This window comes from Frieseomelitta varia, unplaced genomic scaffold (genome assembly GCF_011392965.1).
Source record: "Frieseomelitta varia isolate USP_RPSP 00005682 unplaced genomic scaffold, Fvar_1.2 scaffold_212, whole genome shotgun sequence".
Classification (NCBI taxonomy): domain Eukaryota; kingdom Metazoa; phylum Arthropoda; class Insecta; order Hymenoptera; family Apidae; genus Frieseomelitta; species Frieseomelitta varia.
Window position 1 is genome coordinate 287,663 of NW_025109884.1, and position 24,615 is coordinate 312,277.

General features: G+C 36.9%; 4 protein-coding genes and 2 long non-coding RNA genes across 15 annotated transcripts in view; 3 read left to right on the top strand and 3 right to left on the bottom strand.

The window, feature by feature from the left end:
• On the top strand, positions 1-2,899 carry LOC122527174 (tRNA-dihydrouridine(47) synthase [NAD(P)(+)]-like). The gene is made up of 5 exons (XM_043651124.1): positions 1-350; positions 606-1,869; positions 1,963-2,330; positions 2,405-2,533; positions 2,603-2,899. Exons 1-5 carry the CDS (start codon positions 262-264, stop codon positions 2,673-2,675), a joined length of 1,923 nt encoding a protein of 640 aa, XP_043507059.1. The 5' UTR covers positions 1-261; the 3' UTR covers positions 2,676-2,899.
• On the bottom strand, positions 2,857-11,048 carry LOC122527177. Of its 9 annotated transcripts, none has more exons than XM_043651131.1 (4): positions 10,874-11,048; positions 3,785-3,979; positions 3,566-3,712; positions 2,857-3,183 (listed from the first exon to the last, which is right to left on the bottom strand). In XM_043651131.1, exons 1-4 carry the CDS (start codon positions 10,895-10,897, stop codon positions 3,016-3,018), a joined length of 534 nt encoding a protein of 177 aa, XP_043507066.1. In that variant the 5' UTR covers positions 10,898-11,048; the 3' UTR covers positions 2,857-3,015. The 9 variants fall into 9 exon arrangements, with proteins under 9 accessions (XP_043507066.1, XP_043507073.1, XP_043507075.1 ...); XM_043651138.1 differs by lacking the exon at positions 10,874-11,048 and adding an exon at positions 10,427-10,831; XM_043651140.1 differs by lacking the exon at positions 10,874-11,048 and adding an exon at positions 9,776-9,839.
• Positions 5,295-19,867, top strand: LOC122527173 (serine/threonine-protein kinase OSR1-like). Of its 2 annotated transcripts, XM_043651122.1 has the most exons (12): positions 5,295-5,378; positions 5,496-5,886; positions 9,807-9,935; positions 13,105-13,454; positions 14,482-14,594; positions 14,952-15,202; positions 15,695-15,869; positions 16,259-16,494; positions 16,634-16,748; positions 16,836-17,101; positions 17,370-17,556; positions 17,630-19,867. In XM_043651122.1, exons 2-12 carry the CDS (start codon positions 5,837-5,839, stop codon positions 17,705-17,707), a joined length of 1,950 nt encoding a protein of 649 aa, XP_043507057.1. In that variant the 5' UTR covers positions 5,295-5,378; positions 5,496-5,836; the 3' UTR covers positions 17,708-19,867. The 2 variants fall into 2 exon arrangements, with proteins under 2 accessions (XP_043507057.1, XP_043507058.1); XM_043651123.1 differs by lacking the exon at positions 5,295-5,378 and having other exon boundaries at positions 5,409-5,886; positions 15,695-15,860.
• The window catches only part of LOC122527182, an 11,795-nt gene continuing 1,913 nt past the window's right edge, over positions 14,734-24,615 (bottom strand). Inside the window, exons 2-3 of the long non-coding RNA XR_006306304.1 lie at positions 17,162-17,165; positions 14,734-14,743 (exon numbers count right to left, since the gene is read on the bottom strand). This is a non-coding gene — a long non-coding RNA (uncharacterized LOC122527182). The remainder of the gene's footprint in view (positions 14,744-17,161; positions 17,166-24,615) is intronic.
• LOC122527179 (transmembrane protein 26) overlaps positions 20,793-24,615 on the top strand; it is an 8,280-nt gene continuing 4,457 nt past the window's right edge. Inside the window, exon 1 of the mRNA XM_043651141.1 lies at positions 20,793-21,074. Coding sequence (XP_043507076.1) covers positions 20,881-21,074 — 194 coding nt within the window. The 5' untranslated portion in view covers positions 20,793-20,880. The remainder of the gene's footprint in view (positions 21,075-24,615) is intronic.
• LOC122527181 lies at positions 20,961-22,229 on the bottom strand. Its single transcript, XR_006306303.1, has 3 exons — positions 21,864-22,229; positions 21,399-21,626; positions 20,961-21,046 (listed from the first exon to the last, which is right to left on the bottom strand). It is a non-coding gene; the product is annotated as an uncharacterized LOC122527181 (long non-coding RNA).

The following is a 24,615-nucleotide window of genomic DNA, read 5'->3' on the forward strand; positions in this document are numbered from 1 at the left end:
GATACTTCGTCTCGACCGAGGTTGGTCGATCTCTCGCAGTTTATTCGCGCGATCGACTCGTTTGAAATAGTAGTTTGCAGCGAGAAACGTGCAGAAGATTGTTTGTCGTGAACTGTAGCGATGACAAAGAAAAGGGCGTTTACTTAATCAAAAAAAAGTAAACGATTATTATCATTTTTTGTTAGAAACGTTCGAGTCTTGCAAAATTATCGCGTTTCATTGCAAAAATAACCTAAGTTAACCTCAATCTGCTCGTTTGAAATGGCAGATTGCAGCGACAAATGTGCGGAAGATTATTCGTTCGACTATGGCGATGACAAACAAAAAGGTGTCTGTTTGATCAAAGAAGAGTAAGTGATTATTGCCATTTTTGATAAAAACGTTCGATTTTTGCAAAATTATCGCGTTTTATTACGAATATCACCTAACTCAACCTCAATCTAGTCGAGCCACATGGCGTTCTGTCACAATACAAACCTTTTAGTCGAATAATGTAAAACTGTGATAAAAGTATTAATTACATTGCAGTATTTTCTTAAATGATTTATCATCTTCCTTGACGGCAAGGATTTTTCATTAACGTGTAAATGATAAAATTATTGCAGGTTTATACTGGAAGATCGTATTAGACATTTAAGTGGTGACACTTCTGCATTGGACGAACCGCCGTCCAAAAAAATCAAATATGACAATAAGAAGGAAAAGCACAGGGGGCAAAACAAAGCAAGGCCTCCGCCATTTAAGACACAGAGCAAATTGAATCTGTGCCCCAGGATAGCGGATCAAGCAGTGAACGAACTCGAAAAGAAATGCGATAATAGTCAATGCATATTCCTGCACGACAGAGTTGAATATTTGAAAATCAAGCCAGATGACATTGCTGACGAATGTTGCATCTTCGAGCTTACTGGTAGGTGCCCCAGAGGCATTACTTGCAGAATGGGTTCCAAACATTTGACCGAGGAAGGTTTGAATATCATTGACAATGAGAAACTGGAGGAATTCGCGAAAAGGCCACCTTCTACAAAGAATTACTTGACTAAAGATATTCAGACTCGATTAAGGAAACACAAGTATAATTTTTCTAAAGCTGAAAACATTGTTAAGGCGAACGGGCCATCTAGCAACAAGATAGAGGTAAAAAACGTTACAGCAGAACCAAGATTAGAAAATATTAAACAAGACTTAGGGATAAAAAATGTTGAACAAATTGACAAACTCTCGAATAAAGATAAATTGGAGATAAAAGACAGTCCAGTATTAGATACTTCTATTAATGAATCTAAAAACGAGACCATCGAGACTCAGAATACAACAAAAAAACTTGGCCCTGTTGAAGATTACGATTTGATCAAATGTAGGTACTTGGAGAAGAAAAAGGTTGATTGGAAAAATAAGATACTGTTAAGTTCGTTGACTACAGTGGGCAATCTGCCGTTTAGAAGAATTTGTAAAGAATACGGAGCAGATATAACTTGCGGAGAAATGGCTTTGGCACCGAAGATACTGCAAGGAGCTCATGAAGAGTGGGCGCTGGTGAAAAGGCACGAGTCAGAAGATATCTTTGGTGTACAGCTTTGCGGGAACAACCCGGGAGTATTAACAAGATGTGCACAGTTGCTGAATGAAGAAATCGATGTTGATTTCATTGATTTGAATCTTGGCTGTCCTATAGATTTAATTTATAGACAAGGAGGAGGCAGCGGTATGCTGAACCGACTGAATGTTCTAGAAACTGTTGTAAAATCTGTTAGCCAAGTTATGAGTATACCTTTAACTGTAAAAACTAGGACAGGCGTTTATATGGACAAACCTATTGCACATACTTTAATGCCAAAGTTTGTTAATTGGGGTGTGTCCATGATTACTGTGAGTAAGTTAATTACATTTTGAAACCTGCTGTTTTAAAATCTCAGGAAATTGTATTGAAAAATATTAACTATTAATTGAAAATTAATGTAGGTTCATGGAAGATCACGCGAGCAAAGATATACGAAATTAGCCGATTGGAATTACATAGAAAAATGCGCAAAAGCGGCAGATCCTGTTCCAGTATTTGGGAATGGAGACATTTTATCGTATGACGATTATCAAAGAGTTCGGAACACATATCCTTCTGTATATGGGATCACCATAGGACGTGGGGCATTAATAAAACCATGGATATTCACCGAAATAAAAGAGAAAAAGTTAATTGATATTTCAAGTTCAGAAAGATTTGAGATCTTGAGAAAATATGCCAATTATGGCCTTGAACATTGGGGCTCGGATACTCGTGGCGTTGAGACGACAAGGAGATTTATGTTGGAATGGATATCTTTTTTGCATAGGTAACTTCGAAACATTAATTAATTATTATGTATATATATTTACATAAATTATTAAATATTATTTTTAATTATAGGTATATTCCTGTTGGAATATTAGAAAGACCACCGCAAAGGATCAACGAGAGACCACCATTTTACAGAGGTCGCGACGACATGGAAACGCTAATGGCTAGTTCAAACTCTGCAGACTGGATTAAATTATCGTAAAATATTTTCATTTACCATCGCATATTTAATACAATTGCTTTGTTTAACTTAGATTTCATTTTCAGAGAAATGTTACTAGGAAAAGTACCTGAAGGATTTAATTTTCTGCCAAAGCACAAAGCGAACGCGTGGAAATGATGTATATGTCGTATGAAAAGAAAAGTTTTATCTTCCTGTTCTATTTTTATTAAATAGATTTATTGGAATAAATTCTAGATGAGAAGAGTAAAAAATCTTTTTTATTTTGCTAAACATTCACACGGACATTCACAAACAGTCGCATGAACAAGGAAATAAACAACTTCGATAAAACGAATATAGATTACAAATTTATATATATTTGATAATATACATAATGATTCTGTACCAGATCTTTTTTGCACCACTAAATATTCAATCGTTTAAAATTTAATAAAGAATTTTCACTTCTTAATTGTTAATTTCTCTGATGCAATATGATGTAAAAGACTATTGGTGATTAATAATGTTTAGTTATATCTCCGAGGACAGATTTTGGCCACATACAGTCACAACCACTGGGAATTTGTTTGACAAAAGGTTCCCAACACTCGTTTTCCCATCGTCGCCTTACCAATATCAAAGTTCTACTTCTTTGCACGCAATGAAAACCATTATATACGCATTTCTGAAATAAATATACTCCACTTAATGCAAAAAAAAGAAACAAGAGATCTGCAGTTTCTATAGAGATCTTCCAAAACTTACTTATTGGTAAATATCAACATTTTATGCTATTGTATTCACAAGATACAACTATTAATTTATAGAACGTAATATAGAAATTATCATAGAAACCTAGTATAATATTAAAATACTAACTAAATTAACTTCAATCAACACGTACAATTTTATTTAAATTTTATGACTATCAAAGTAAAAGAGTTGTTTCTCTTTCAGGTTCTGGATTCCCGAGGAACGCCTAACTTACCAACTATAGTATTCTCTACTCAAATATTCTAAATCGTAGGTAATTTTGCTCAAGATTTTCTTTTTATTTTTCAATCTACCTGCTTCGATGGATTGGCGCGTTGAAGGCTGTCTAGCAAAGCGTTACTTTTACAGTAAACCTCATGATAAAGAGGCGGTTGATACTCGTACTCGGAATCGTCTAGTTGCACTGTTTCCGTTACAGTTTCGCATAAACTATGATACTCCTACAGACAAAGTGCAAAATGTTAAATTTCGCTTTTCATTTATTTCTTTTTTTTGGATACATCACGACTGACAGGCAATGAATTTCTATTGTCCCGATTGAAGAGCCATTGCCTCTTCTCAAGTTTCTCAGTGTGATCTTCTTCAGGTAGATGGAAAACATTCTGTATCAAGTTCCTTTCATACATATTTCTCAAGTCGTGGTAACTTCTGTTACATTTTTTGCAAAGGTCGTAGGTCACTTGCCCTGACACTGCCATAATCGCTAACTGAAAAGGAAAAGTTTCTAAATTATACAGCTACGTATTTTTTATGAATTTTTCACAAACAAACCTCTTGCAACTTTAAATCAAGAGATCAATAATCTTCAAGCATGAATTAAATCAAAAAGGATATATTGCAGAAATTACGAATCGCATAATGGAAGAATTAGTTACAAATACCGATATAGTAAGATATTTTGGCTGTCGTAATAGAGGGAAATGTTACAAAGCTAGAGGATCAAAGCTGCGAAAAACGAGCCATTGATAATCGACGATCGTTCTAGCGTTTTGTCAGTTGCTACATTATTAAACGACCGATTCACTCCACTTCCATTCCCACTTGGCAGAACCCTCTGCATACGATTTATGCTTTATCAAGTTTGATGGGTCTCTAACTCTGACTGAGACCTCCGTCGATGCTTGAATTTTAACGATGACGTCACGAAATATCATTAAGGACCCGTGGTATCATCGTTTTTTTATCATTTTAATTCAAACATGAATCGCCTTTCTGAAATACTACATCCAATGAAATTTTAGGAAGGATTAACGTTGCATGAAATTAATTCAGTTCAATTATGGCAAGAGCAACAGCATGATAAAGTTGTGTTCAATGAAAATCACTAATTGAAACTTAACGGAGGATTAATCGAGCTAGTCTCGTGATCAATTGGTTGGTGATGTCAGAAATCAGTGTGGCGTATTGACGAATCTCTAAAGACGATGATACTCCCGCGAAAAACAGAGTATGAACCGGTCAGCAAGGTCGATCGTGATTGAGCTGACGTGCTTCGCGTCGCACGATATAAATTGGTCTTCCCCGTGCCGATCTCTGTGGCTCTGCCTTTCAATTGACTGTGGAATAGTATTCACCTAGCAAAAACAGAGGAATAATTTGGGAATAACGAAACATTCCGTCGAACTAATATCGAAAACTAATAAACTCGATAACAAGGTAATTTCCTTTCTCAAACAATTTTTCTTCAAATAAAATCACTGACCAAAAAAAAAAAAAAAGGTCAGAATCATTAAATACTGCAAATGCTACATTATATTTTGGGTATTTTATATTTTTAGGATGTATTTTTACACATCGCGTGCTTTCCGAGTAATCTTCCACTTTTAAATTCTTGACAAATGCACTAAAATCCATCCACAGTCTGATGATTCAAGGTCCAAAAAAATAAGAATCCTTCAAGCTCCCCTCCTTCGATAATTTTTGTCAAAGCCTGATTCAACAACAGCCTTAACACTTCAAGGTGTTCTACGATCGAAACCAAAGTGATGATCATCAAGTGACCAAAATTAAAAGCGAATTAACACTTTCAGGAGGGGAGGCCAGGGGAGGTCATCAGCTCGAACCGCTATCAAGCGTATTCTCCACGCGGTGGCACGTCGGTGTGTGGTAGGTAGTTATCCAATTGACAGTGCCCCCGTCTGACATAGTTCAGTCGACGACGAACTTAGGATGATCCGACTGCATCTCTGCCAGCAGTGACGTTTTTGTAATTCTGCGTTCCAGTATCCAACGAATTGCGTTCATCCAACGTGTGCTTCGTCTCAGCTTTGTCTCAACTTTCCTCTCAACAAGAATACATAGTGAAAAGGGCGTCTACTGTAATCGTTGAGAATATATCGACATGACGGTTCCTGCAAGATTGTCCAGAGACGTGATCGTGCTTTGGGACCGGCTCGCTGGTCCAGTGAGAACAAACTCGGCCAAGGTTGACCGTTGCCAGTGAAACTGATCCTTTTTTCTGGCTGCTCTAGAGCAGCCGGCGACGCCGGTTTGTACCGACAGCTTCTTCTGGAACAAACACGTGTCCAAGTGGGGGGAGATGCAAGAGGATCAGCGCGATTGACATGGCAGCCGACCTGTACGCGAATGGATCCGTGAAGTCAACGTCCGGCAGGTGAGAGACATACAAGATAAGAGATAAGAGATAATTTCAGATAAGCTCCTGAGTTCTTTCTCTTCTCCGTATGCTTTGATGTTTGTTCACTGACCAACTATGGAGGACAAACTGGCAATGGAAATCGAATGACAGTTCATGCTTCGAGCCAGCATTATTGGTTGTGAATGGAAAAATTGGCAATTGTTGGAACTATTTGCTTGGAGCTTCTGAGAAGTTGTCTGAAGTGTTTGCTCTTGAATGTGATTGAAGGATCATGGATTATTGGTTGCGACGAAAGTGTCAGGATAAGTTACAATAGAAAATATATCGTTTTTTAGAAAAATTTTCTATTACACAGTAATATTGAATGATTTTCTCTGTAAAGTAGTATATGAACGAAAAGTGCATAGCTTTAGTTTTGATTTCTTTGCTACGAATTCTATACTTTAATCATTGGTAATTCTAGCGTTGATCCTCTCTTTGGTAAAATTCTCTGAACAAGTAGATCAATGTGAAATATGTAAAACGTATGTTGATTGACATAAAGTAGCATTAGGATTCGGTGAAGCAAGTATTATGTAAAATGTTACGTCAGAATTCATGGAATTCTAAAGCGAAGAGAGGAATACTTGATACCCTTATGAAGACATCAAACGGCAGTCTACAATTTTGATTGTTACATTATTAACATTCTGGTTTTTGAGATGATTCGTGCAAGAACGTGATTTCCTCACTTTTTTTTTTGCGGCAATTTTCATGACAATGAAACGGTTTAATAGCCGTTACTGCTGTCTGAGTTAATAACCAATTGACCCTCGGCCTCCTGAGCAAAGGTTCCGTTGATGAACGCCGTTAGACAAAACTTGAACAGTTGGTCACTCGAAATATTTCTTGGATCTCGAACATCTGGGGGAAATTTCGCTTACTCGTATACGTATTCGTGCAGAACTGAGAAATTTCGAACGAACAGAGAGAAAATAAATGGAAGCACTCGGGTCGTCTAATTTAAAATCATCAGATTGTTGTGAACCACTTGACTTGATCTTAATGCAAAGTCGTTTCACGCGGCATCTAGAAAATCACGACGTACGTGAGACAGTATTGTGACAACGTTTTGCCTCGAATTCTTCATTTTCTTTTCTCTAAATCCATGACATTTTCAGTCGTTCCTGCGAAGTGGCTGCCCGTACACCAAAGAATATATGCCCGTCTATCATCAATTGCGACACGATAGAGAACACAGCAGAATGAGCGTTCACGTAACTGCTGTCAAAGGAAAAATTAAACACAAACACATGTGCTCTTTTTGATAATATTGACAAGGATCGGCACAAGTGTCGACCTGTCTCGAACAATTTTTGCTGGGCATTTCTCGTGGACAGTCGTCTTGTTTACTGGGAGTCTGCGAAGCGTATTAGCCTCTAATTTACATTTCTTAATATTCTTTGTACTGCCACCTCGAACTCTCATGGTTGAACGTTCCATTTAATTAAACTTGCTGCAGTACATCAATTAGAGAATCAACTGATATTGAAATGAATTTGAGAATGGAAGAAGACGTTCATTTGAATGTGTAAATTTTACCGTTTTTTCGTATCAACCAGGGGAACGGTGCGCGCTAATGGCGCATTTTTTCAATTGAAAAACCGTGCAATTTCAGTCGTTGAACGTCGACGAGTTGGAATAGTAAGAGAAACCGGTTGGCACGCGATTCGTAACACGAAATTGTGAATACGGGACGCGGCTCGTAAACGGGAACGATTAGCAGGGAGGAGGCCATTAGACTCGTTAATTTAGGAGATCAATTAGATTCTTCTTGTCCCGGGAGGCAAGGAGCGACCAGAATTTCATCAAACGTTCTACGTGACGTGTTTACCGCCAGTTTCAATACGTTATTTGCTCCACATTGGCAGTCATGAGGCCGCAAGTGGTCTAATCATTCTGTTTTTCACTTTGCAAGATCGGAACCTATATCTTCCTTTCGATTAGTCTTCAGCCTTCTCTCACGTTGCAAATTCTCCAGATCGAAAATTTTCGAAATCAATTTTTACGAAGTTTTCGAAAAGTCGTTCAGCTTTTTTTCTTCACATTTGTGAAGAAAATTTCTTTCCCTTTTGTCTCTCGCGACTGTTTCGAAGCACGAGATGGAATTTCTTGCACGAAACAGCGTCTTATTTGGGTTAAAAAGTTTCATTTCCTGAGCAGAACAGTGACTTTAATTTAAGTTTATAGCCGGCGTGACGCTCTGCCTACATTCATGTCGCGTGATTCTCTCAAATTTTTATTTCTTCATTTCTGTCTCTCGTACGTACACATATTGTACATATGTGTCGCTATCCGCCTGTATTTTTGAATTTAGACCCATTGGAATGATTTGCAACATATTGTCGGTAATACCTCTGATTTTTTTTATCAATAACTCAATTTGCTAAAGGTAGTCTTTGTTTGTGCAAATAATTTTGCAGTATCTTTCCTTTTCTATAATGTTTGCTCTTCCTAAATATTTGATGTATAATCAAAGAATGTCAGTCCAGTTAGCACTTCTGTGTGACAGTATTCTTTTTTTTTATTTCTTTTTCTACCCGAATAAAAGTTTCCGTTGTGAGAACGTTTGTGTATAACTATATTAAGAAAGAATGCGAACACAGATTTTAAAGAGACAATTAGATCATGCTGTTGAGATATTTTCGCGATGACGGATTTAATCTTGTTAGCAGGTCGCGAATGACGTGTACGAATATTCAATAGCTGTACAAATGTGGCTGTTTGGTTCCAATCTTGATTCACTATCTAATGGAAATTTCGAATATTGCGGAAGATTTATTGGTATTGGGATATGTTTAAAAAATTCCTTAGGGCCAAACAGGCCTGAAAAAACAGCCAAAGCTCCCTAGTCCCTATTCAGATTATTTTTAGGTAGCAAGATAGGGGCTACCCCTTGATGCCGGCTAAAAATAGCTGGTAAGGCCAATCCAACTCCAATTATCCCATTTAGGTATTTAGGTGACAATCGACTGACCGCCAATTTAGAAATATTCCACACGCTGACAGCCCGGGGACCTCAACCTGCGTTCTGGACGAACACAAATATAATATATTATCAGGACAGGAAAGGCATTGCTAGTTACGAATGATCTTTCACGAAAATTAAGAAGCTACACGTTTAGTGATGGAAATTCAAAAAGAAATGATATTCAACTATGTCCAAGCCAAGTGGGAGGAAGTTCAGAGAATATGCTCGATGAAGACAGTGAATTGGAACTAAATGCATCGTCAGCCTCATTAGGGAAATATTCAGTAATTCAGTATCCCTGGTATCTAAACATTTGTACATTTGTAACAAATTCCTTTTGCAAAGGAATGAGAAATGGTCTGGAAAAGAATTACGATGAAAATGTTCAGATAGGTATATCTTAAATTGATATGGAGTTTAAAGTTAAAGTAAAATGTGATTCCATTATTGTGGACGAATATTGCTGTGTTCTGTCCATTTACTTAGACAGAAGTAACTTGTAATTGTTAGTTATAATTGTAATTGTTAGTTAGTTATAATTGTAATTGTAATTGTTAGTTAGTTATAATTGTGTAAATGTTAGTTGTAATTATAATTGTGTAAATGTTAGTTATAATTGTAACTGTTAGTTAGTTATAATTGTGTAAATGTTAGTTAGTTATAATTGTGTAAATGTTAGTTGTAATTATAATTGTGTAAATGTTAGTTATAATTGTAAATGTGTAAATGTTAGTTATAATTGTAAATGTGTAAATGTTAGTTATAATTGTAAATGTGTAAATGTTAGTTATAATTGTAATTGTAATTGTTAGTCATAACTGTGTAAATGTTAATTACAATTGCGATTGTAATTGTTAGTACAAATGTACGAAGCGTACGCCTGCGGTATGCAACCAGTCTAACACGGACGTTCGTTTGTGCACAGAATTACGGGCAGCATGAGGCAACGTAAGACCGGCACTCTTGGCGCCGCGGCGCCTGTATCTCCTGAGGAGGAACGATTGAAGTTCCAAGACAACAGGTTCTTGACGACGTTGGTACTCGGCAGAAATAGGTGAGTGCCCAGCATTATTCTCCTCTCGTCCGTGCAATTCAGGATTTCATCAACCCTCCCTGCCCCCGCCTGGCAAATTGCAGTTTCAATTGCAGTCTCAGAAGGCACGTTGCGTTGCGTCGAATTCAAAGGAATCGACGGCCAATTCGGTCAACAATAATGGATCACTGCGCGCGCGGACACGTGACCATGCCCTCCTCATTGGAGAACAATCTAGCAACTTTTAACATCACATTTGATTGTAATAATACTTCGAACATCACAATCATAAATTTAACATCGTAATGATAAATTAGAAATCATCCAGCTGTCAATTAAACGAATTTTAGGCTCGTCCCGACAATAAGAAAAGACGTATCGTGAAATCGCGATCGCGATCGTTAAAGCGGATACGTTTCACGAATTGATCCTAACAATTTTTACCATATTACCATATTTCCAAGTAGCGAGCTAGAACGTTTGAATTGTAATTATGGCGATTGATTGCACACCTGTTGAAGCGGCACGACGGAACGATAAATTTAAACTGGGGAAACGCTAAATTTAATTTGCCATTTGCGCTGCGAATTAACATGCGTGTTTTAACGTCCTTTCCGAGCGAGCTGTTGCGAACTCGGAACGATGCACGGGAGAGACGTGCTAATTGTTCAGTGGTAAACAACGCGAGTTTTCTTAATGACGTAGTGGTACATCCATGATAATTAAAGTGTTTAAAGGCTGGCTGCCACAGCGTGCAGTATGGGATCGGGCGCGCTGAATGTGCGACCGTTTCGCGTTTTGCTATTCGTCGCTACTCTCTCGCCGCAATTATCGTCTCTCCTCCTGCTCGTCTCGAAATCGCGTCTTTAAATTCGAGTTTTCACATTTAAATTTAGACCGTTAATTTCGAGACACCTCGAAGGTGAAACATTTAAAATAGTCTTTGCAAAAACGCTTACCGTGTAAATGTACAATCGGTACATAATCGGCAGAATTCTTCGGTCCTCCTCGCTTCGACAATTCTCTCTCTCTTTTTTTTTTTTTTTTTTTTTTTTTTTTTTTTTTAATTCTGAGGAAAACCACGCTTTGACAAGAGCCACGCTTGTTAACGGCAGATCACTGCTCCGTATCAACTTTCGTCTAGCTCTTTTATAGTAATCGGGCTAGGTCATCTGTCGTTCGAAAAGTAAAGGGCATCGTCAAATACGGTGCACGATCCTTTTCGCAAACAGTGAAAATTCAATATCTCAACGTACCGTCGTTGTTTGATCGCCTACCATTTAATTGAATTCTTTAATCGCCTCGATTGACAGCGTCCCGATATTGATACCGATAACTCGAACCGTACATTCAACATTTGTAATTCCCCCCTCTTACCTAATTATATATTCACTCTTCTTTCTTTTCGTATATATATATATATATATATTTATTTATTTATTTATTTATTCATTACAATTCATTCCTCCTTTTAATAATAATTTTGCTTTTTTATTTTTCATACAATTTCTTTTATTTTATTCTTCTTCTTTTCTTTTCCATAGAAACGCGCTAACTCTCTGCTCTTTTTTCTACTTCAAATTTCACGATTTCTTTTTTGTCTCCTCCCTTTCTATCCTTCCTTTCATTTCGCATCTTTGTCTTTGATTTTGTCGCGATTGGCATCGTCGTTGCTCTTTCCCGTTCATTTCTCTGACTCTCTCTGTCTCTCTCTCTCTCTCTCTCTCTCTCTCTCTCTCTCTCTCTCTCTCTCTCTCTCTCTCTCTCTCTGTCTGTCTGTCTGTCTGTCTGTCTCTTCTCTTTCTCTGTTCAACACGCTTCTCGATATACCCGCGAACGAAAGCACTTCAATTACTAATCGTGGCGAGCGTGCCGAGTTTATGGTCGGACTGGAACAGACGGGCCAGGATTAACCTTAATATCGCGGTCACGTATCACGCGACGCTCGTTCTCTCTCGCCGAAAAAAAAAAAAAAGTCTTTTCAACTGTTGTTGAACAGTAGTGACGGACTCCGCGGAGAGCAGACTGCACTGATAAATCCTAATCCTCATCCATTATTTGTGGACACTTACATGTGAGTAGATCCCCGACGGTGAAATGTCGCGACAGAATTGAAAGAAAAAGAAAAAAGAAAATAGATCGTGCAGCTTAGTTTTATTTGTGCAATTTCGTTGATTCAGTTCCACCCACGAGTTAACACGATCGAGTTTCAATGAAAGTGACATTTAAATTCCCCTCTACATTTTGGCGTGTATTTAAGGGGGGGGGGGGGAGCGTGCATTAAAGAAGAGGGTGTGTAGTGTTTTTTAATACACTTTCTGCAGTGCGTAATTATACTTGTCGCGATGTGTTGATTCAAATAAAGGTCATTCTACATTTTTTTTTTTTAGAATAAATTTTCATTTAAATAGCGTTTAAAACACGATTGAAGGAGAAACAGAAAGAAAGAAAGAAAGCTCTCGTCGTGTCGGCGAAATCGTTCCAAATTAGAATTTATCACACGAGTTGTTAGTTTCTCTAAGAAAGACCAATCGACCCAATGAATCGGATTAAGGCTTGCGTAGGTTGCGTCGACGCTCTGTCGACGCATTTATTTTGACAAAATTGCGCGTAATTGAGACTTAATAAACATATTGTCACTAGCTCCTCGACACGGTCCCCTCCCCCCCTAATCCGTTTCCATTGTTTGTGGAAACGAACCTCTGAAACATGCAGGAATTTAAAAAAAAAAATGTCCTCATTCCCGAGTCTTAAATCTTACAAGGATTGGCAGTAGTCCAATCGAAATTTTCCCTTGTTGTGCGAAAGTTAAAAGTGCAGGAGTTAATCACTTGCGCTGGCAACTGATTGCGAACCATAACGAGTGACCAAATCGTACACAATAATTCGTCGCTTTCTTTTTGAACTCGTCGGTATAATATCAGAATAGATAGAATCTGAATAGAAATTATTGAAAAGTAATAAATTATAGTACTTAAAAACTGAGAAAATATTGCAATTTTGGGCCAAAAAATTCTTGACGTGCGTGGCACATTATTCCAGCACAAAAGGTTAAGAATGAAAAGAAGCGAAAAATGTTCGAAGCAAGTTCTCGCTCCTGAGTCTCGAGTCTTACATTTTTCCAAGATCAAACAAACTCTGCAGCAGGTTTCTGTAAATTTACGCAAAAGTTTTTGAATACTATTTTCAGGAAAATCTCGCCGGACGTGCTGCCGTCGTGTTCCGCGGGTATTTTCAGGCAAAAGTCGTTCCGCGCGTCGACGCCGCCGCGGAGCAACTCGAGCAGCGCACCTGCAGCGACCAGCGAGCGCCAGCACGCAGATGCGGAACAGCGGGGTCCACGTGAGCCGAAAACACCTAACAGCGGCAGCACACGTTTGAAGAGCGGCGTGTTACTTCTGGCGCGGAGCGCCCGCGGCACCAGTAAGCACGCGCGCCTTGGCACGGCACTGGCGAACAAAATGGCGTCCTCGAGCACCAGCACGGTCGTGCAGGGCTGGCCGAACACCAAGGACGACTACGAGCTGAAAGAGGTTATTGGTGAGTAATCGTTGGCCTCGGTATTCCCTTCGTCCGCCACCATCGCGGAAACGCATGCGAGAATTACGCGTGTCGCCGACGTGGTGCACACGCTTGCCCGCTCCGGACGAACAGCTACTTCGTGTTTCTTCTGACGTTAAGTCAAGAGTCACCTGGCTCGTTAAGTAACAGAACATTCCCCTTCCCGAGCTGAGAACTCGCCTTTCGCGGTGAAAACGAACACCGCGGGAAAGGATTGAGGATTCTCGAGCGGCATCGCGAGCGAGAATCTCGAGTCCGCGTTTACGCGACTGTCTCTTTCGTGCTGCAGTTGGAAACTCGTTGTCCTACTCGCTCTTACGTATACCGGTGCTCGATACGTCCTAACCTAGTTAACTCGCTCGGAGAAACGGATTCACCGGATTCTTTTTCACGCGTATTCGTGTCTGGAATATACGGCTGCTCTGGGCCGTTCGCAAGTCGCTGCGAAGCTGAAAGTAGATAAGATCATCGTCCTCCGACTCGACCTAGTTTTTTCGAGATTATTTTCATTTATAAATGTTTATCTGAAACGAAAGAGTTTGAAGGTTATAGCTGGCACGTTATTGCGGTTCTTTTTCTGCTGTTTAGATCAGTTAAAAAAATGTACTTGATATAACTTGCTGTCCCAACGATTTTAACGTCTTTTGAGGTCACTTTTAAGGTAGGATTAATGTAAATAGAACAATATTGTTCTATTGTATTGTGGTTTGTATATACATATATATGTTTTTTGCATAATTGTCAAGAAAATATCGACGCGAAAGTCTTTCATTTAGAAAGAAGGTGCGAGTATAAATAAATTTCATAAAATTATGAAGAAGATCCAGATTCGGCAACGAACGATCTAATTTGAAAAGTACGTATTCTGCGTCAGTGTCACGTCATAACAGCGTCACGTGACACACAATGACGTATAATAACGTCATAATTGTTCGAACATACATTTGTTCAATTTGTACGTTTTATTCCGAGAAATTTTAATGCTCTATTGTATATTGTATTTCAGGTGTTGGCGCAACTGCCGTAGTGCACGCCGCATTTTGCATTCCCCGACAGGAGAAATGTGCGATCAAGAGAATAAACCTGGAGAAATGGAACACAAGCATGGACGAGCTTCTGGTAATTTCTTTTACGGGAAGCTCGAGTTAGAAAAAAATTGCCCGATAATGTGATAAACGTACCATTGTATCGGGGCAGAATTTCGTTTCGTGGACCATTCGCGTTATCACAGTTATCGCCACTTAACACAACAAATCCATTTATTTACACTCTGTAATTACATTTGCGCTTGCATTATTGAAGATATTGAATATCATGAACGACGATAATTTTGATATTTGTTCGAAAACATGATTCGCCGTTGATATATATCGATATTGTATCAGGATTTCGTTGATACCCGATCAGCAAAATTTTATTTAGATATTTAACATTTATTTATTTATTTATTTAAAAGACTATCGTTTTGGTTAACAGAAAGAAATACAGGCAATGTCCTCCTGCAATCACGAGAACGTGGTCACGTATTACACGTCGTTCGTCGTGAAGGAAGAACTTTGGCTCGTTCTCAGGTTGCTGGAAGGTGGATCCTTGCTGGACATCATCAAACACAAAACCAGAACTACGAATTGCAAGCACGGGGTATTCGATGAAGCTACAATAGCCACCGTCTTGCGAGAAGTGCTCAAAGGCCTTGAATACTTTCATAGTAATGGACAGATACACAGGTATACTGTTTTATATTATTTCTTGCTACAGTTACGAAATTATACAAAAGAAACTAACTCGTCGTGCTCAAAATTCGAAAAAAATCTCATTCTCCTCAAATTCTTATTATTCTTCACATATCTTCCAAATTTTATTAACTTTTAAAGTCCACTGTATTAGTTCTTCATGGATTAATTCAATCATTTCTGTTTATGCTTAATTTCTCTACTTTTCTTGCTTGTAAGAAAAAATTCTGGTACAGTTCTTATTATATAATCAGCTTTTAGGAAGGAATTAAGATTCAATAATGAAACGACTTACATTGCTCATGCAGAGTCAGTGCACTTTTATTTACAAGGAAACTTTTTAATTGTCGTTTCTAGTTTTAAAGCAGTCAAAAAAAAAAAAAAAATACTAAGAGTGAAGGATAATTGTTTCTAATGAAATGTGACGTGAATATATTTGATTCTCCGATAATGTATAGACAAATTTTAATGACAGAATAATATTAGGGACATAAAAGCCGGTAATATCCTACTAGGAGAAGATGGCACCGTGCAGATAGCCGATTTCGGTGTCAGTGCCTGGCTAGCAACTGGTCGGGATTTAAGTAGGCAGAAAGTCAGGCACACGTTCGTGGGCACGCCTTGCTGGATGGCACCTGAGGTCATGGAGCAGGTGAGAGAGGAAAGTAACATTACAACTTCTTAGCCTGCGTTTTTTGATGTCCATGTTTATCCTTTTCTATTCGGTTCAAATTGCATTTCTTTATTTTATCAGAATACCCAAAGCCTAATTTCTTTTTCATAACGCACCAGATTATTCTAACTTATTTAAAAGAAGTTCTAAAATTCGATCTTCAAACTTTTATATTTATTTCTGTTTCCTTCAGCATGTAATTATTGTATTTGCGTCAAATATATTACTTATTAGTAACTACAAAATCCCCTTTTTTTTCGATATTATTGAAATAGCATGTTACCGTTAATAAGCAGCATGACTTGACCCCGTAAATTGGTGTTCCGATTTAATGCGTATGTTGCAAAATCAATTATGATATGTAAATAACCTTGCAGGACCATGGCTACGATTTCAAAGCAGACATTTGGTCACTTGGCATCACTGCCATCGAAATGGCTAGCGGCACAGCCCCATACCATAAATACCCGCCAATGAAGGTGCTCATGCTGACCCTGCAGAACGATCCGCCAACTTTAGACACTGCCGCCGACGATAAAGATCAGTACAAAGCCTACGGTAAAACATTCCGGAAAATGATCGTCGATTGCTTGCAGAAAGACCCGACGAAAAGGTTAATTTCACTGGTGATTGTTTTATTAAACCATCGAGGACCGAGTAACAAAATTCGTGAAGTTGGTCCTTGATGAGTTAAAAAATTAAAAAAAAAAAGAGAGAGAGATCAAAAATATTGAAGAAGAATAATTTTACAGACCAACGGCAACTGAGCTGCTGAAACATCCGTTCTTCAAAAAAGCAAAGGATAAGAAATATTTGCAACAGACTTTGGTAGCTTGCGGTCCTAGTCTTGAAACTCGAGTACAGAAGGTATAATTCTTTCTTTTTTGTTATATTTTTATAAATCGATATTTTATAGTGTGTATTTGTACTTTATTGTTGTCGTAATTGTCCCAGGCTTCGAAAAGACAACCTGGCACGTCGGGTCGTCTGCACAGAACAGTTACGGGAGAATGGGTTTGGTCATCGGAGGAAGAGGACAGCGGTGCGTCCAGCGGTGACGAGGGCAAAGAAGCTTTGCCAGTTAACACGATCGAGAACGCGTCTAGCACCGAAGAGGAGCCGGAGGAAGAGTTTTACGGACAAATAAAGTCGGCACGAAGTCACATTGCTGTACAAGCCACCGAGCAGAATGTTCCTATAAACTTGGTGCTAAGATTACGGTACATTTTTTTAAATTATATCCTTTAGTTTGATCATATCAGTTCTCTCAAGTTTTCTACTTTTCTTTCCGATTGTTTTACTTGCTACATTTTTATTGCAGTCGTCCCGAAAACCCTTTCATCCTTCAAGATACATTTGAGTACGTTCCTATTCAATTCCTGATCTTCTACAATAATTTTTAATCTAACCTTCTTCTCAAAGTAATTTAACAAAAATGTTACTCCGATCGAAATTTGAGATTGAATAGAAGATCTTTTCTTTATTTAGAAACCAGAAACGAGAGCTTAACGACATCAGATTCGAATTCGCTGTCGGAGTAGATTCCGCCGAGGGAATCGCGGCAGAGCTAGTCGGTGCGGGGTTGGTCGATGGCAAAGACATCGTTGTGATAGCTGCGAATTTGCAGAAACTCATAGACAGCGCCGGCCAATTACGGACAGTAACGTTCTCGCTGGTAAATCTTCTTCAAACCTTTTTTGCAAACGTCGTGAAGATCACATAGTAAAGCGCGAACAATATTGTTTCAGAATTCTGGTCACGCAGCCAATGAAGTGCCAGACGACAAGGCATTAATAGGATTTGCTCAGATCTCGATCACTGATTAGAACGGCACGGCAGAATTCATTGAAATTTCTCAGGATACCAATCTTAGACGTCAGTTCAGAGAATGGAAAGTGTCAGAAGCTAATCGCTGTTCTCTCGTTATCTGAGAATTTTGGGAAAAAGATTTATCAAGTCATTTTTTTCTTCACGGCTTTTGCTACTTTCACTTCCTCGGAGTTCTAATACACGCGACAAACTATCGAAAGAATACAGGACAATGAATAGAAATTCATTTGATGGACTGCTTGAACGCATTTTTCAAAGCTACGTGCAGCAGAGCTACGAGAATAGAGAATACGAGAATGCTGCTGATATTACTAAGGAAGAAGCTTGACTGAAAATAATCAGAATTATTTCGCAATGATCTTCTGTGACGCGAGATACTGATCAGTTCTGCCAGCTGTTCGTATGTTGCGAACGTGGAGAAGAAAACAATATGATACTGGCTTAAGTTTCCACTTGCTCTAATCATTAATGGCTGTAGTCTCATATATTCAACCTATATCACTCATATTATTGCATTAATTCCTGTGTAAATATTAATAGTCGATGAATTCTTCGAGATTAGGTTTATCCAAGCTCACGACTCAAGCGAGAGCAACAGAATTTCAAATAATTAAGTGAACGAGTGGCGAACTGTCGAAAGGTGCTTAAAAAAAAGAAAAAAAAGAAAAACATCCGACTTACTTATTTGAAATACCAGATAAATGAATATATATATATATTCTTTTTAGTTTTTTGAAAATATGCGTAATGTTCGATGCATATCGTGTATTTAGAAGAAAAGAAAAGGAAAAAACGAGAAAAAAAGAAGCGGAAGAAAAAAAAAACAATCGTCAATCTATCCTCCTGTACGTTGTAAACGATCGTTTACCGTATTTCTTTATGCTTTACGCTACAGGATTGTAGAACACGCGAAAGTACTAAAGAAACGTGTTTTGTACTTAATTAAATAGAATTAACGATAGCGGATTTATTATTTTGTAGCTTCATTAGAGGCAAACGGTTGAGAAATGAAAAATTACGATTCACGTGTCTTCGCTGGTGACACACACACACACACACACACACATACACACATACACACATACACACACACATGCACAGATGCAAATATATACAGGTGGTTGTTTTAAGAATGATTCAACCCTTTGAGACGTTTTTCTTTAAATTAATCTTCGTATGAAAAATCTTTCAATCATTTACACACGTAGAAATTTTTCATGACACATTTTCAATGTACTATGCTTAATTAATATCACAACGTTAATGTTCATTTTCTTTTATATATATTTAAAACAACTAAACTGTTAGCCACATTTTAACAATATAAAAACGAATAATCAGGATTTGATATTCGTGTGTTAATATTGACTTCAAAAATGAGAAACAAACTGTACAAAGGGTTGGAAAAAATAGATTGCATTGGAATCGCTTTGAATGGAATGAATCGAACGACGGAGGCGCAACTAATTATACGTGTGTTTGAATGAACCGCGAGATTGATGTGAATTATACAGGGCAAATAAATTTATCATAATTAGCCTGTTTTAAAAGTAATGTGATTTTGAGTTTAAGCGATTTTTCTGGTCCGCGTAGTGGACCCTTGTAAAATTGATAAAGGAAACAAATATTTTTCGCAATATTACGAATATATTGATATTACGAAGATGATGGAAATATTTATTGATTGAAAAAAAAAAAAAAAAAAACAAAAAGGGGTTTCATGAAATAAAGCCTAGAGTTATTCTACTGAATAAACGAAAATTTTTTAATTGAAATAGAATTCCTTTATCTATTGTAAGAACATGTATGGTAGATTTTTATAAAAAAAAGTCACTTGGAAAATATAAAGTTTCTTTGTATTTCACGAGAGAAGTTGTCACATTCGCTTGCAAGTAAAAACTGTTACAGAAAAACGAAAAAAATATTGATGCTTGTTAATTTCTGTTGAACTTCATTATTCTTTTCTTTTTTTTTCTCTCTCGTCGGCAAGTAATTAGTCATTAAACGACGAAAGCAATGCATTTCGATATTATCGAACGAGGAAGAATAGTTCTTTCTCCGGCGATTCTTTATTTTTATAGAGTTATTAGAAGAAATTTATTTGTGAGAAATGGATAATCAAACTTGAATAAAACAATTAATAACTTTCGAACAGATTCATTACACCTTAATTATTAATGCATTAAATGATAAAAGTCTGTCTAATGAAAAAGTGATCTATTGCTACGTAAAAATTTGAAAAATAATAAAAATAATCATACTCAAGTGTTATTTATATCTTATTATTAATTTATCTTTCGATATAAAATGAGAAAGATTGAAATATAGATAGAAAGCAATCGTGTAATTCAAAAGTATCGCGAAATTATTTCAAAAAGGCGAAAAGTATTGATTTAGATAGTTTTTAGTGCATAAATTTACTGTACTCTACAGGGAAATGTAATCTGTATTCAAAAGAGAAATGACAAACATCCTACCCTGTACGAAGTTCGCGTTCTACTGCGGAACAAAGTTACCAAACGCGCATGCGTAGTAACTTGCCGCCAATTCACTTGTCTAGTCCAAACTTTTGAATCCAATTTTAATGTAACATTTTAATACATTTAATACATTGAATAAATTGTAATGTAAACATTCACCGTTCTTTTCTTTTCCGCTTTATTCCTTTTGTTTCTTGTTTCTTTCTTTTAAATAATTCTGTTTCGTCGATTTATAATTAGAAAATGCTTTTTGCGATTAAAATCGTATTTTATAACAACATTACTTTTACACAGATTAAAGACTTCAGAAAACACAATTAAATATGATATAATTAATTTTTCATCAAATAAACGTGCATTTTAGATGAATGAAAATTAAAAAAATCTCTCTATTGCGCACGCGTGCGATTATTTGAAATCTAAACCTCTTCTGAGGCTTCTATACTTTTATTCCAGTCCTGATACAGTAAGCTTCAGTTAAACGACACTCAATGTATCGAAAAATAATTATTTACTTTACTGTTATGGAAAAGAATTCCATAAAACCATTTAATATTTAGACGAGAATTTTGAAAAATTCAAATTATCAGTTTTTTTTTTTGTATTTCTCAGTGTACCAAAGGGTGTTTAAGTGACCAGTTGATGACAAACAATAACACAGGAATTGTACAGTGACAAATATAGTGAAAATGGCCAAGTTCTTAGCCACGATTAAGGCGATAATAACGCGGTTAGTATTCGCGTCTCATGGTTTTATTGCGATTTGGCAAGTGACTACGTTTAAAAAGAATCCTTTGTTTTGGTACCTGAGTTGTCCAATTTTGTTGTTATTTTTCGAAGGAATTTTCACGCTCACTATAAAGGAGAATCAAGAGTGGAAGTGGTGAGTAGTGAACATTTATCACTATTACATTCATCATAATCTAAAGACTATAATTATTTTATTTCATTGCAACTTCAATCAGAAACAATAATGTTTCGATAGTGAAAGAAATCACTGTAAATATTTACAGATTATAATAATCAATGCACAGCGAAATTACAAATAAAATAAAACTAATTATTTAAATTGTAAAATTATATATATATGTATATTTATTTATTTATTTAAGCGTAATCTTTCTATAATGAAAGAAAAAAAGTTATGGAAGTAGCAACTAAATGCAGGTTCTCTAATGCAACAATCTATACGATAAAACAAACCTACTTTCGTCTGAGAAGGAAAGGGTGTGCTTTTGTAGGACCATCTCAATTTGACAGTCGGAAATTGGAGCATTAGTAATAGGAGCGGGACGAGACACAATCCACTATAAGTCGAAAATTATCGATACACAGAAAGAGCCGTGTAACAGTGACCTCTTTTTCTGATATCCTTTCCTATTCACATTATATGATTGATTGATTGACTCGGTGGAAATCGTATTTTTGACTATTCCTGAAAACGATCAATATATTAATATCATAGAGGCAATGAAACATATTTGAACTCGTTTAAACTAAAATAAAATAGCAATCAAGTGAATCACCATAAATGAATCTTTCTATAAAAAAGATTAGTTTCTCATCTTCTATAATTACAATCATTTCTCTCATAATCCTCGAAGCAAAACAAATTGTAAAATTTGATATATTATTATTTTTATATTTTGTATAAAATTAAATATATTCTTACCGAATTTAACTATACCAACTCCAATAATCTCAAGATTCTTGCTTGTCGCACACTATCGCTCTCCTTGTCTACCGCGCGTATATGTCTGTCCTTTGTCGCACGCTGCTGCTCTCCTTGTCTATCACGCTTATATGTCTGTCCTTGTCGCACGTAAGTGACTTCCTTGTCTAACACACAAATATTTCTGTCCTTGTTGCACGCTGCTGCTCTCCTTGTCTATCACGCATATATGTCTGTCCTTGTCGCACGCCAATACCCTCCTTGTCTATCGCGTCTGTATTTCTGTCCTTGTCACACGCTACTGCTCTCTTTGTCTAACGATGCTAGACAAGGAGAGCAACAGTGTGCGACAAGGACATCCTTCGATCTATTGAAAAAATATTCAACTTTTCACATATACGTTTTTTTGGGACAAACCATAGACAGGCAGAAAGCAGGGAACCTCATTTTATGGAAGCATATAAAAAAGTTCAGAAATCATTCCTCTTAATTAGGTTTTTTCCGTAATTAGTGCGAAATGTTACAAATTGGGCATGGTGGCGCCATCTAGCGGTGACTCGGTGGTACTAATTATTTATAAAAATACTTATTTCTGCATTTTACGGGTCAAATGGGGTATGAAAAGAAAGCTAAGGATCTAATTAGGGTAATACAATCGCCAAAGTTCATAATTCATTCCGCTAAATTAGGTTTTTTCGCTTATGAAAATTTCTCTGTTTTACGGGGTAAGAAACACTAGCGCCACGTTGTGGCAGACCAGTGGAACTAAACGCTCCATTACCATATAAGAGAAATGATTAATTTTAATTTTTCACGCCACAAATTTGCACTCCACGAGCATATATTTCGATGACACTGTTATCAATAACGTTTGCAAATAAATCTGAATCTAATATTCATTATAATTTGCGCAAAATTATGCACTCACTATTGACACTACTACGAACATAAACGAAATTGAAACATTCCTTATATACGTAAACTATACTTAAACAAAACATAGAACACAAACTAAGGGTCTCTAACATCAAAGACGCAACCATAACAGTTCACAAATGATTCCTTTTAATTAATTTCTTCTCGTAATTTGTGGAAAATCAATCACCTAATGTTTAAAGGCGACCGTGGCGCCATCTATTAACCACTTGGTGGTACTAAAAACAGAATTTTCAACTTTTAGTACCACCGAGTAGTCAATAGATGGCGCCACGGTCGCCTTTAAACATTGACAGGTGATTGATTTTCCACAAATTACGAGAAGAAATTAATTAAAAGGAATCATTTGTGAACTGTTATGGTTGCGTCTATGATTTTAGAGACCCTTAGCTTGCGTTCTATGTTTTGTTTAAGTGTAATTTACATTTATGAGGAATGTTTCAATTTCGTTTACGTTAGTAGTACTGCCAGTAGCGAGTGCATAATTTCGAGCAAACTATAGTGAATATTAGATTCAGATTTATTTGCGAACGTAGTTGATAGCATTGTCATTGAAGTATATGCTCGTGGAGTGCAAATTTCTGGCGTGAAAATTGAAATTAATTATTCTTCTTGTATGGGCATAGAGCGTTTAGTTCCACCGTTCTGCCACAACGCGGCGCTAGTGTTTCTTACTCCGTAAAACAGAAATTTTCATTTGCGAAAAAACCTAATTTAGCGTAACGAATTGTGAACTTTGGCGATTGTATTACCCTAATTCGACCCTTAGCTTTCTTTTCATACCCCATTTGACCCATAAAATGCAGAAATAAGTATTTTTATAAATAATTAGTACCACCGAGTCACCGCTAGATAGCGCCACCATGCCCATTTTGTGACATTTCGCACTAATTACGGAAAAAACCTAATTAAGAGGAATGATTTCTGAACTTTTTTATATGCTTCCTTAAAATGAGGTTCCCTGCTTTCTGCCTGTCTATGGTTTGTCCCAAAAAAACGTATATGTGAAAAGTTGAATATTTTTTCAATAGATCGAAGGATGTCCTTGTCGCACACTGTTGCTCTCCTTGTCTAGCATCGTTAGACAAAGAGAGCAGTAGCGTGTGACAAGGACAGAAATATAGACGCGATAGACAAGGAGATCAACAGCGTGCGACAAGGACAGACATATATGCGCGATAGACAAGGAGAACACCAGCGTGCGACAAGGACAGATATATAGGCGCGTTACACAAGGAGAGCAACAGTGTGTGACAAGGAAAGAACGATAAAGGCGGTAGACAAGAAGAGTGATAGTGTGCGACAAAGACAGATGTATACGCCTACAAAGCGAAATTTCAAATTTTTCGGGATTCCGATTGCAAATTTTCGAAAATTTTTGAGAACAAAGTGTGTTTACACCAAAAAAATGTAAATAAACATTGAAAACCAAAACAAAGAGTCAAAAAATTTATCAATAAAAATTGGAAACCAAAATAAACAGACCAATGTTGGCAAACAAAGCAAAATATCAAAATTTTCGGAATTGCAAATCCAAATTTTCGAAAATCTTTCAAAACAAAGTGCGTTTACACCAAAAAAATGTAAATAAACATTGGAAACCAAAATAAACAGACCAATGTTTGGAAACAAAGGAAATTTCAAAGTTTTCGGAATTCTGACTGCAAATTTTCGAAAATTTTTGAGGATAAAGTGTGTTTACACCAAAAAAATGTAAATAAACATTGGAAACCATAATAAACAATCAAAAAAATGTAAATAAACATTGGAAACCAAAATAAACAGACCAATGTTTGCAAACAAAGCGAAATTTCAA

Bases quoted from the DNA above. Each gene is read 5' to 3' on its own strand.
- LOC122527174 (XM_043651124.1), top strand. From the start codon at position 262: ATGGCAGATTGCAGCGACAAATGTGCGGAAGATTATTCGTTCGACTAT. The intron at 1,870-1,962 runs GTGAGTAAGTTA...AAATTAATGTAG, and splicing joins GGGGTGTGTCCATGATTACT to GTTCATGGAAGATCACGCGA. The intron at 2,534-2,602 runs GTAAAATATTTT...TTTCATTTTCAG, and splicing joins GCAGACTGGATTAAATTATC to AGAAATGTTACTAGGAAAAG.
- LOC122527173 (XM_043651122.1), top strand. From the start codon at position 5,837: ATGGCAGCCGACCTGTACGCGAATGGATCCGTGAAGTCAACGTCCGGC. The intron at 16,495-16,633 runs GTTAATTTCACT...ATAATTTTACAG, and splicing joins CAGAAAGACCCGACGAAAAG to ACCAACGGCAACTGAGCTGC. The intron at 16,749-16,835 runs GTATAATTCTTT...TAATTGTCCCAG, and splicing joins TTGAAACTCGAGTACAGAAG to GCTTCGAAAAGACAACCTGG.
- LOC122527177 (XM_043651131.1), bottom strand. From the start codon at position 10,897: ATGTACCGATTGTACATTTACACG. The intron at 3,980-10,873 runs GTAAGCGTTTTT...TTTCCTTTTCAG, and splicing joins ACCGATTGTACATTTACACG to TTAGCGATTATGGCAGTGTC. The intron at 3,184-3,565 runs GTAGATTGAAAA...TATTTATTTCAG, and splicing joins GCGCCAATCCATCGAAGCAG to AAATGCGTATATAATGGTTT.